This window comes from Rhinopithecus roxellana, chromosome 5, assembly GCF_007565055.1.
Source record: "Rhinopithecus roxellana isolate Shanxi Qingling chromosome 5, ASM756505v1, whole genome shotgun sequence".
NCBI lineage: Eukaryota > Metazoa > Chordata > Mammalia > Primates > Cercopithecidae > Rhinopithecus > Rhinopithecus roxellana.
This window is the reverse complement of record NC_044553.1, coordinates 138,943,978-138,956,962: the sequence shown is the minus strand read 5'-3', so window position 1 is coordinate 138,956,962 and position 12,985 is coordinate 138,943,978. Positions and strand designations below refer to the sequence as shown.

Here is a 12,985-nt window from a genome sequence, read left to right as displayed (position 1 = left end):
GTCTAATGCTGGAACCTAATTAATAACCACTATGTTATCTGCCTTCCCTATTTAAACCGACTGTATTTAATGTAGTTTTTCTATTTTAACAAATGGAATACTGCTACCCAATTTAGAGTCATAGTAAAATGATAAATAAAAACAGAAGTGATCATGGATGCTCTGAATTCCTTGCAGGTAAGCACTTCTGTCAGCTGTTGGTTATGCTGCTATTTTACATACAGAGAGCATTACATTGCTTTGATATGTGTAACCATAATACATTACAGTTTAGCATCATTTACCCCTCTATTTACTGCATTGGGTGATATGATGGCACTCACATTTTGATATTATACTGAAATGATTTTTATTTTTCAGAAGTTTCTACTATTGATTTTGACATTTATTTGTCTTTTTCCTCTTCTAGAATGACATTCCTTTCTCATACTACTATGTTCCCCTCTTTTTTCTTGCTCTTTCTGCCTTTTCTTCTGTCTTAAATTGTGTTTAAAAGAAAATATAACTGTAATTCTCTTGCAATCAAGTCGTTTTTAGAATTTGTCTTTAATGGAAATATTTTAACTAATAGAATTTGGTAGCGTTGATGGAATTTTTACAATATGTATTCCCATTGACAGTTTTTATTTAAGTTCAAGTGTTAGTTTGAAAGGACTATGGGTCTAATATGAGAAATAATTGGCTTTAGGGGGAAAACTAACTCTTTTAGAGCTATTGTAGGGCCTGTGATGATTCTGACTTATTTTTTTTTTCCTGTCTAATGCTGCTTTTAAATTTAAGACTTGTCATATTTGCATTTATTTAATGAATATGGAGACTTGAAGATCCTAATTTTTATCTCAAAGAAGTATATATTAGCAATGCAATTTGTATCTGTATTTAAATATTTGTAACAGGATGGTTTGTTTTCAATCATGTGGGAAGGTAAAATGGAAACATTAGGATCATGTTGTAAGATATATATACACACACACACATATATATGCACACACATGTATATATACACACTTTGTTATGGGCCATTGCAGGCAAATACATGATGTGCAGATAGCAGATTGCTTAAATATTTTATTTCTTTATGAGTCACAAATTATCCTTCCAAAATATTCCAAAAAGCATCCAATTTTTTATAGGCTTTCAGACATGGAGTGACTGTGGTAATGGGTTTTACACTTCTTCCCCTAGAGAAAGACTAATTCAATCGAAGTCTTGGGTGGAAAATAAATCTAAAAGAAAGGAAATTCAATTAATTTTTTAAGAGGCTACATTTTTTTCACTGTGGACCTCTTTTCATTAGTAACTTCTGTTGTTTTATTGCTATAAACTTGTGAAAAAAATGGGGTGCTCAAGAACATAGCACTCAAGAAACATACTCAAGAAACCACCCGGGGTGTGGTAAAGATAAAATTTATTCTTTGCTTTATAGTTTATAGTTCTAACAGTGTGGAATAAATGTGTAAAATGTTTTCAAAAAAGAAATAATTCCATTTAGTCATTTATTGATTCCTGAAATATTGCTGATGAGATTTTCAGCCATTGTATGTAAAGAGTAACAGTGCTGTGGAATAGATTAGAACATAGATATGTAATAAATGAGTTTGAGAAAAGTTCTGGGAATGTTGATGTTATTTTTAGTTACATTTTTCTTTTTTAAGTCACTGTACTTGTTACTTTTTTAAGTCACTGTATTTGTTGCTTATTCCACTTTAGTTAATGTATGTGTTTGACAGTGAAGGACAGACGTACACTACAATTATAAAACAATTAAGAAAGTGTCTGAATTAAAGATGTATCATTCTCACAGGCCAGTTTTTGATAATTCAAGAGCTCAGGTAAATAGACTAGTTCTGCACTGCACTTATTTTAGTCTCTCTCTTTCCATAACACTTGGTCTGAGTATTCATTCAGTTTTAGAGCACGATGATGATGGGCTTTGGATCAAGACAGGTATAGGTTCACATTGGAAGTCATTGCAAATTTCTAATATATGACCTTGGATAAGTTATGTAAGCTCTTTCCTCTCTAAGAGTTCATGTCCCCAGTTATAAGTTGGCTCATTGAGAAGATAAAGTAAGATAAGATATAGAAGGTGCATATTATAGGGTCAGATATCTTGCACTTAGTAGATACTCAATGTTACCTGTCATTATTTTGTATTGCCTTTTTTGGTAATATGTTCACAAATACATATGGCTTCTCTTTCTTTATGCTTGTAATGACAAATGCCTGTTATAGTGCTTTTTTCATAGTAGACCTTGAAGCCTATTTATTGATAGTGACATCTTGATATGCAGTAACAGTGGTTTATTGTGTTCTCTATGCCAGACACTGTGCTGACACCATTTGTTAAATGGTTAAGGCTATCTTCTTCTTCTTCTTCTTTTTTTTTCTGAGACAAAGTCTTGCTCTTATCCCCCTAGACTGGAGTGCAATGGCGCGATCTCTGCTCGCTGCAACCTCCGTGTCGTGGGTTCAAGCAATTTTCCTGCCTCAGCCTTCTGAGTAGCTGGGATTACAGGCATGTGCCACCACGCCCAGCTAATTTTTGTATTTTTAGTAGAGACAGGGTTTCACCATGTTGGCCAGGCTGATCTCGAACTCCTGACCTCAGGCGATCCACCCACCTTGGCCTCCCAAAGTGCTAGAATTACAGGAGTGAACCACCACACCCGCCCGGTTAAGGCTCTCTTCTTAAACATGAAGCTATAGATATTTCTGTAAAGCAAATAATAAAATGTGAACATTACTTGTACTTATTATATCCAATTATCTTTTACTTTGATATTAAACATTAATATTTTTATTAGGCCACAGAAGATTTAATTGACATGTATGACATTCATGAATGAAAAAATAATAAAAGTATATTCTAATCAGTGACAAATGGATGTTTGCAAATATTCAGCAATGTAGTAGAGAATTGGATGAGGAAGAAAATACTGTGAACTTGAGTGATTAGGGAAAATTTCCTTGAAAAGGCAGGGAGGATATGAGATTGGGTGAGATTTAGATAGAAAGGTGGATGAGAGAAAATTGGATATAAGAATACAATATTCATGTATGTGGTACGCAGTAGGCACTCAGTATGCATTCAACATTTGTCTAAATGAGTTAACGAATGATATTCCTGACAAAGAAGCAGTGTTCACACAGCTCAGGAGGTATGGAGGTATTTGAGAATAGGAATAGACTTCTCTTTGTAGAGGGATAAGATATTTTTAAACAGGCAAATTTGAGAAAGAGGTCTTCAAATATATTATTTGTAGCACGGAGTTCAACAAAAGTACAAATTGAGAAAAAAACTTTTGTATTTACAATTATAAAGTCATTGCCAACTTTGAATACAGTTTAGTAATATGACAAAACCAGATGCAAGGAATTTTATAAATGAGTTGGCATGAAGGAAGTCAAAGCAGCTAGTACAGATGAACTATTATTGTAGAATTTTGTTATTATTTTGAAATACAAAGCAATGTTTGCTTGAAGTCATGTCGATGAGTTTGTGTCTATTGACAATCAATGATAAGACAAAATGGCCCTTTTAGTATTAAATTAAAGAAGGATAAATGAGAGAAAGGATTGTTTGCATGTAATCACATATAACCCTCTTTGAAATACATTATACAGAACAAGGCTGAAGAAAGGAAACAAAAATGAAGTAACCTGATTTTAATTGAAGCTGTTTGCCATATGGAACTCCGTAGAATCAGCCTCCACAGATCCTAGCAATGATAGCACTTGATAGTTGATTTTTCCATCAAAACATTTATTGCCAAAACATAAATGAATGAATACATACATAAAGAGGCATGTAAATGAATGCTGGTTTGCAACTGGTTGAGTATTTGGGACAAACATTTTTCTTTTCAAATCCTTACATCGGGGAACTAAACTTTTGGATGCTGTGGTGAAGAATTTCGTTTGTATATTTATGTCAGAGAAAAATGTATTTCTGATAGACTCTTTTCTCTTTTGTAGGTTTTTTCATCTGGTCCTGATATACATTATGACCCACATCGCTGGTTAGCAGAAAGCAAGGTAATTAATCATTGAATCCTAAAGTTATTGTAATATTTATGATCTTTAAGCCATCCTATTTGGTTTAGCCATTTATTTTGTCATGTAACTGAACATGTGAAGCTATAATACTTAATTGCAGGGGAGTATATCACTGCAGTCCATTTAGGGAATCTCCGTGTTTCTTATTTTAACATTTAAAAGTTAAATATGTAGGCCTAGAATGAGAGAATAAAGTAAAGTAAAACTATTGAAATATTGAGAACTAGATTATAGATATATGTGAACATTGACAAAGGAACACAGAAGAAGGAAGAGCTAATTCTGTTGTTTGTGCTGGGAGAAAGGTAGGGTATGATACTACCAGCATGTCATAGTCAGCTTCTGGAAAAAAGCAATATTTAAACTTGGCCTTACAAAAATATGTAGCTCTCAAGTTAGTTAGTTATGGGTAGAACAATGACATGAAAATGAGAATATTTGAGTAACTACAGATAATGCCCTGAGATTGGTGAGTAAGACATGGGTGGGAGGTGATGGAAAGATAAGGTTTACCTTTGAAGGTCAACTATGCGTTAGAGAAGCCTCCTAAAACAAAGCTTTCTTAACAAGAAAATAAAAGCATAGTGATTGAACATTGAACTTTAACAACGAACCTGTGTATTTCTAGCCATTTTTGATAGAAACAAATACAAATTTGTATTTATGCCACCTGAATTAGGGAATTTAGAATGTTTTGCTGCCTCAGAATGTTTTGACCAGAAACTTCTGTTGTGCATTAATATTGCATTTCTCATTTTTCTTTTTCTCAACTTCACAATTCTGACAACAAGAGCAATGTACTTAGAATTTTCTTTCAAGTTAAAGTCTTTATCATTTCTGAACAGAAAGCTTTCACTGCTGTAGTTCAGTTAAATTATGAGAGTCAGAGATGACTCTTAATCATAGCTCTTTAATTTGGGAGCTAGTGAGCAGTTTTCTCTTATCATTTAATGGGATTGAACTTCTGATCAGACCAGTTCTAATACTGCATGAGACAACAGTTCCTTCTACAGTATAAACGGGTTGTGATAAAAAATACCACACTGACCGACTGACTAAGGGGGAATTGAATCTATTTACTAGAAAGATGGCTTAGGTTATTGATGGGCTACAATACTGTAATTCCCATGAACTATGACTGGACAGCTCTATAAGTATTGAAGATAAGATCTAAGTCAGAGGAAAGAAAACTATATGGAAAGTAGAATTGCTCTTCAGATAGTCCATTCTGATGTCTTCCAGTATTAGAAGGACCTCTGAGGGCATTCAGTAATTGTTTTCATAAATCTGCCAAGTGAGCTTTGTTCTGTTAGTATTAATTCTAGAAAACAAGGATTGGGTGGGGTTTGCATCACAGTTGCTTTGTTGGCACTGGTGGCATAATAAAAATATGAAGTCCAATTGAGAGTTGGACTATACTTACAGGTAAAATAGCTAATGAATGGTAGTAATAAGAAATTACAGGAAGGAAGAGGGTTGAGATGGTCTGTGTTAGTCAGGGTTCTCTAGAGGGACGGAACTAATGGAATAGATCTATTTATAAAGAGGAGTTTATTAAGTGTTTACTCACACGATCACAAGGTCCCACAATAGGCCATATGTAGGCTGAGGAGCAAGGAGAGCCAGTCCAAGTTACAAAACTGAAAAACTTGGGAGTCTAGTGTTCAAGGGCAGGAAGCATCCAGCACGGGAGAAAAATGTAGGCTGGGAGGCTCGACCATCTCTCTTTTCATGTTTTTCTGCCTGCTTATATTTTAGCCATGCTGGTAACTGATCAGATTGTGCCAACTCAGATTAGCATTGACTCAAATGTTAATCTCCTTGGGCCATACCCTCACAGACACACCCAGGCTCAATACTTTGTATCCTTCAGTCTAATCAATTTGGCACCCGGTATTAATCATCACATGGTCATTAAGGAATGCCAGGTAAGCAGTTTCCATAGATTAGGGGCATGTTTTTGTAATAAGTTCTAACAAGGTATGGTAAGGCCATGTTTTCTTCAGCTTAATGGAATTTACTGAGAAACTACTATGGCTCAGATGCTGTTACATGCTGTGGGCATAAAAATATGAACAAGACAGCCAGGCACAGTGGCTCATGCCTGTAATCCCAGCACTTTGGGAGGCCGAGGTGAGGGGATCACGAGGTCAGGAGATTGAGACCATCCTAGCTAACACGGGGAACCCCTGTCTCTACTAAAAATACAAAAAATTAGCCGGCCATGGTGGCATGCGTCTGTGGTCCCAGCTACTCGGGAGGCTGAGGCAGGCGAATTGCTTGAACCCGGGAGGCAGAGGTTGCAGCGAGCCAAGATCATGCCACTGCACTCCAGCATGGGCGACAGAGCAAGACTCCATCTCATAAAAACAAACAAACAAAAACAAGACATTGTCCTAGTCTTTAGGAAAGACAGACATATATGCAGATAATTTCAGTCTTATAAGTAAGAGCTGTAATAGAAGTATGCAGAAGCTGCCACAGAGGCTGATGTCGCAGATGAATATTGAAACCATCCAGGTAAAGAGCAAAGAGCAAACATGCAAAGAACAAAGTTCTAGGAAAGGCACAGAACAGAAGCAATTTGATGAATGCAAAGAAACCTCAAATGATTTGGCAATAGTAAAATATGAACATATGACACGGAGAATGGCAGGGGATGGGGCTCCAGAGGGATTAGGTTCATCCAGTAGAGCATTATTTGCCATTTTGAGGATCCTGGATTCAGATCTACATTGCATGGAGAATCACAAAGGAGTTTTGTACAGGAGAGTAGCATTGCTTATATTTGTATTTTGGTAGTGAGGTGAAGGGTAGATTAGAGTTGGTAAGATTTGAGGTAGCGAGACCAGTTAAGAAGCTTAGAGTGAGAGTCTGAATTAAGAAAATGGTTCAGACATTCAGAGGAAAGGACAGACTGGAGTGATTTTGTTGACAGCATACATGTGATGAGAGATGTTATATTCTAGGGTGATAGAGAAAGAAATTTCCAGGATTTTCTAGCCAAAGTAGAAGACTCCAGTCAGGGATTAGTACCTGAATAAATGATCATGCAGTCTCCCAGACAGGCAAATTCGTGGCAGTATTGAAAGAGTTTCCACCAGAGAGACTGATAGTCAGAAACTTCTATTTGGACAGGAAGGCCCCAAGAGAAGCAAGGACAAAGACACAGATCACAGTTTTTGTTCACGTCATAGCAAGAAGTGAGAAGTACTAAAGATGTTCACATGGAGACGGTAGGGACAACGTGTCAAATCTAGCGCAGGCCAGCACTCTCAGGATGGACTCCTACTAGAGAGAATCACTGTTGAGTCCACATGTTACATTATTGTTTTGTGACAGAGAATAAAGAAAAGCTGGTATTAGCTGTGCTTCCACATCAGGCAGGATCCTGAGTGCATTGCTGTTCATATAAGAACACATTTAATTCCTGGATCCAGTATTTATTCCCTTAAGAAACAAAAAGGTGAATTTATATACTTTTTTGATGGTGTAAAGCTATACATTTTCTTCTTGGACTTTGCCCCATTGTATTGAAATTCCCCATTTGCTTCTGTTTCTTTAGTCTGTAAATGTTACTAGGGAAGATCTGTGCTTATCCTTTTCCTTATTACATCTTTAGCACTTATCACAATGCCTGGCTAAATGTTCAATAAATATTTTTTAAAGGAGTAATTATATTGGGCATGCTACATTTTCCCAGTTGAGGCACTTCCTCAACTTAAATATTGTAGAAAAATAAATAACAAGCAGATGAGATTTCAGTGAATATATTAATTCCTAAGTACTGGTGTTATTTGATCATAGCTATAAACTCGGAGATTAGATGGGTAAGAAATACACTTCCAAATTTAGGGAGAAGATTTTTTTTATATTGTGTTGTTTGATATCACGCCAAAGAGTTACACTTTTTATAGTATAGTGTATTCTGGGCATTGATAAACATTTGCTTTTCCACACTGTTTTAACTGATGTAGCTTTAGAGATCATGTAGTTTGACTGCCTCGTTTTGTAGATTGAAGAAACTGAGGCCCAAGATGTTTTTAGTTTTACCTAAGCACATAAAGCTAATTAGTTACTGAGAAGAGCTTAGACCTCCGGCCTCAGAACTCTGTTCCATCATTTCTCTCCCTTGGTTGTGTAATCCACACTTGAATATAAACCTTACATCTACAAATATTGTCTTTTTCTTGATGTGGATTTTTTAAAACATTATGTGAGAAGTATTAGGCCCAGTGTACTTAATTCTTGTTGATAGATGTGGATAAATATCTAAAATTTTATCCTTCTGATATAGAATGGAAAATGTTACACTCAGTATCTTGACTGATTTGTTGCAAATATTCTTTAGATTATTTACGTGGAATATATTCAGTTAATTGAGCCAAAGTATATGTACTGCCGTGGAGATTATTTTGCTTTTTTCTTGATTATATTTATAACTTAGTTAAAAGGTGAAGAAAGTATTACTGAAAAAAATCACATATTTTTAGGTTGACTTGTATTTGACCCTTGCATTTCTAATTTAATTCTTGTTTAGGTGGCTGACCATGTTCTAAAAAATTGCCATCCTCTTTATCTCTGGTTCTTATGCGAACGTTTTCTTTCAAAATTGTTTCTAGAGGTTTGGGAAAAGAAGCATAGTAATTAAAGGAGCAAAATTCTGGTTCCTAATATTATTGTTACCTTTATAAGCTATAATCTTTTTATTTAAATTTTCTGTGGTCCTTGATTTTTAGCTTTGAGTCATTTCTTAGTGGCTTTAGTATATTATTACCCTAGGACTCAGTAGAAGAGTCTCACAGATTAAAAAGATCATCTTGGTAGTTTTACAAGATACTTAGGAATATTCTCACCTGATCAGAAGCTATCAACTAAACTACGAAGGATAAAAAAAGTACCATTACCTGGGTGCGGTGGCTCACACCTGTAATCCCAGCACTTTGCGAAGCCGAGGTGGGCAGATGATCTGAGGTTGGGAGTTCGAGAGCAGCCTGACCAACATGGTGAAACCACCATCTCTACTAAAAATACAACAATTAGCTAGATGTGGTAGCTGGAGCCAGTAGTCCCAGCTACTTGGGATGCTGAGGCAGGAGAATCGCTTGAACCCAGGAGGCAAAGGTTATAGTGAACCTAGATTGTGCCATTGCATTCCAGCCTGGGCGGCAGAGTGAGACTCCATCTCAAAAAAAAAAAAAAAAAAAAAAAACAAAAAAAAAAAACAAAGACATATTTACAAATTCATTCTGTATCTTGGTTTATTTAGCAATACTTGTTGATGTAGTTAAATAAATGATTCCATTATGTAATCTGTAAAATACTCCGGTGAGTGGTTAATAGAATGGTTTTTGCTCTGTGATTAATAGCCTTGTCAGCTAATTATTATTGGGAATTGTTAAAGTTATTTCTATATAGTATTCCAAGCTGCTTCCTCAAGATACTTAATGAAGATGTTGGGTATTTATCCAACAAACACAAATTCTCATAATTGATTATTGATTGATTAAATTTCCATAGGTTGATATTTTATTTTGTAGGATTAATAATATATTCTGCATACAGATTCAATTCATAAAAAACATCTAACTATAGTTTATTTTTAATTTTGTTTGACAATGGAATAAAGGCCTCATAAGAATAGACTGAAGCCGTAGGTCATATTATATTAATCTGTTCAAGCTGCCATAACGAAATACCACACAATGAATGACTTAAACAGTAATTTATTTTCTCACAGTTCTGGAGGCTGTAAGTTCAAGATCAAGGTGCCAGGTTTGGTTTCTGGCGAGACCTCTCTTCCTGGCTCATAGATGGCCACCTTCTCTTTGTGTGCTTATGTGACCTTTCTTCTGTGAGGCTGGAAGAGAAAGAGAGTTCTGCTATCTCTTCTTCTTGTAAGGACAGGATTCCTATCAGATAGAGTCCACTGTTATGACCTCATTTAACCTTAATTATCTCCCTAAAGGCCCCTTCTCCAAATACAGTCACACTTGGGATGAGAACTTCAACATTTGAAGTCGGAGGAGACAGAATTCAATCCATAACACATACCAAACCTGACTAATACCTTGTTAGGGATTTTTGTTGTTGTTGTTATTGTTTTGCTTTTTTCACCAGTACCATTAGTATTATTGTTAGGACAAAACAGATTTATTGTTTCTCCATTACCACCTCTTAGTAGTAGCAGTAACCATAGGTAGTAATTACACAAAGGTGAAAGACTAGGATGGAATAGGTGGAAAAGCATTGGAGAAAAGGAAACGTGAAGTGATTTTTAAAATTTGCGATTAAACCACTGGGTTAGAAGAGATTACTGGAGGATTGTGCTGGGACCCATTTTGTTTGGACCACATGGGTTGTTAAAAATTGAATTGGTAGCAAACACTTGAAAAAGCAGACAATTGCATAAATACAATATGGAAGTTTTGTGTGGGAAACATCAGAAGATCTGATTAAAAAGTAGAGTTTCATTCGTATATGGCAGAAAACAGTTGGAAATGAGAACAACCATGGACCTGACCACATTAGCAGGGGCCACTACACTATGGTTTGACATAGTCCCTCCATTCTTTATTCATTTCCAACATGGGGGAAAAGTGTTGCATTTTATCATTATGCTTGCTCTGTTAATTTTCTTAAAGTAGATTTAAGAGAAACAGATACATTTCTGTATTTTCTATCCACTTCTTTTATTGATGTTTTCTATCTTGCGCTTGTAACTACTCACATTTGCCATCTATGGTGCATACCAACCAGATTAAATCCTACTCTATTGTGACTTGTTCCTAGAACAGGTGGTCTTTCTATTGATAGGAGGTTGAAAAACTGTCTTCTTTTTCACTCCTGTGGAGTCTGTGGTCAACTGTAAATGTCGTATCTTTTATCAGTCCGTGTTCATGTTGACATTTTTTAAAATGTATTCCTTCAGGTTTATCTATTTTAAATTTTATCCTGTGTTTATATAGTTCTTTTGTTTGCCAAAGTTGTTTAATTTGTTATCTGCTAAAAGTTGATATTTTGATATAGGCATGCAATGTATAGTGATCATATCATTATAAAAGGGATATCTATCACCTTAAGCACTTGTTTCTTATGTGTTTCAAATATTCCAATTCTATTCTTTTAATTATTTAAAAATGCATGATAAATTATTGTTCATTGTAATCACCCTGTTGTGCTATCAAATACTAGATATTACTCATTCTGTATATACCCATTTAACCATATGCACTGCCTCCCTCTCCCACTACCGTTCCTGGTCTCTGGTAGCCATCGTTCTACTTTCTATCTCAGTGAGTTCAATTGTTTTAAACTTTAGTTCCCAGAAATGAGTGAGACATGTGAAGTTTGTCTTTCTTTGCCTGGCTTATCTCACTTCACATAGTGTCTCAGGTTCCATAAATGTTGTTGCAAATAACAGGATGTCACTCTTTTGTATGGCTGAATAGTAGTCCGTTGTGTATATGCACCACATTTCCACATTTTCTTTATCCATTTGTCTGCTGATGGACAGTTAGGTTGCATCCAAATCTTGGCCGTTGTGATTAGTGCCACAACAAATGTGGGAGCGCAGACATTGCTATCCTGATTTCCTTTCTTTGGGGTATATACTTAGCAATGGGATTGCTGGATTGTATGGTAGCTCTAGTTTTAGTTTTTTGAGGAACCTCCATACTGTTCTCCGAAGTGCTTGGGTTACCAGGTAGAGTCTTTTTTTCTCTTCCCTACTTTCCCTCAAAACAAACACAGTGTTTCTCTCAGTGCTGAACTGGCTGGAGCTGGAGGAGGTTTGAAACAAGCGCCTCTGTGTCCACAACCGCTGGGACTATGCTGGGACAGATCTGAAGCCAGCACAGTACTGAGTCTGTCCCAAGGCTTATGGTGACTATTGTCTGACTACTTCTGATGTTTATTCAAGATCCAGGAGCTCTCTAGACAGCAGATGGTGAAGCCAGCCAGGCTTGTGTGTTTCTCTTCTGGGTGACACGTTTCTTTCTGGCCTAGGCAGAGTTTAGAAATGCTCCCTGGGAGATAGGGCCTGGAGTCAGGAACTTTAGGAGTCTACTTTGTGCTTTATTTTGCTGTGGCTTGAGTTGGTACCCATGTTGCAAGACAAAGTTTCTTTTACTTTTCCCTCTCCTTTCATCAAGGAGAAGGTGTATCTCTTTGTGCCCACCTCAGCTGAGAGTACACAGGGTTACACCTAAAGCCTGTCTCACAGTTTTGTAAATTAGAAACATGGGTATTATGGGTTATATGTCTTGACAATTACTGATTTCTCTCTCTACTTTAACCATAACATGTGAGGAACTACCACATCTCAAAAATGTACACTTTGGTTCTTCCCTTTGTATTTTCACTTGCTTGGAGTATTATAACAAACTCTTGATTTCCAGCCTTCAGCATGTGTTTCATACTCTGTGTAGAAAACACTTTCTAAAGAATAGCCCAATTTGCTGCCTTGATTGTCATAGGAGGATGTTGGTATACTGTCCCATATTTTTCCTGTATCCTCCGTTAGTGCTTCAGCAGAAAATTATAATAGAAAGTACTTATTTTATCTGGCAAAGAGTTGACCCTGTTTCCTGGTTTTCTGTCCTATAGAAGCTTTTTATTGTTCTGTATTCACATGGATGTTTCAACGGGAGTATTGAGAAGTGAAGTAGGCTTTGTTAAATTTCTGCAATCATAATTGGAAGTGCACAGCCCAATTTAATTTTCAGACTTCCTACATTTAGCCAATGACATCCAGACAAGACAGAGGCCTATAGATTCCATAGCATGTACTAAAGCCAGGTCTCATTTATCCATAGATGTATAATTTTAGCTTTGTTTTTGTCTTGACTTACTCTCCACCCTTCTTTTTTTTGTGTGTGTAAATAACAGCTTAATTGAGATATAATTCATATATCATACAATTCAT

The 12,985-nt window shown here is 36.1% G+C and overlaps 1 protein-coding gene across 2 annotated transcripts in view; it reads left to right on the top strand.

Moving 5' to 3' along the window:
- CEP128 (centrosomal protein 128) overlaps positions 1 to 12,985 on the top strand; it is a 460,860-nt gene that overhangs the window by 192,597 nt on the left and 255,278 nt on the right. For both annotated transcript variants that reach the window (XM_030931469.1, XM_030931470.1), the window contains one exon: positions 3,979 to 4,038. In XM_030931469.1, the coding sequence (XP_030787329.1) occupies positions 3,979 to 4,038 (60 nt within the window). The remainder of the gene's footprint in view (positions 1 to 3,978; positions 4,039 to 12,985) is intronic.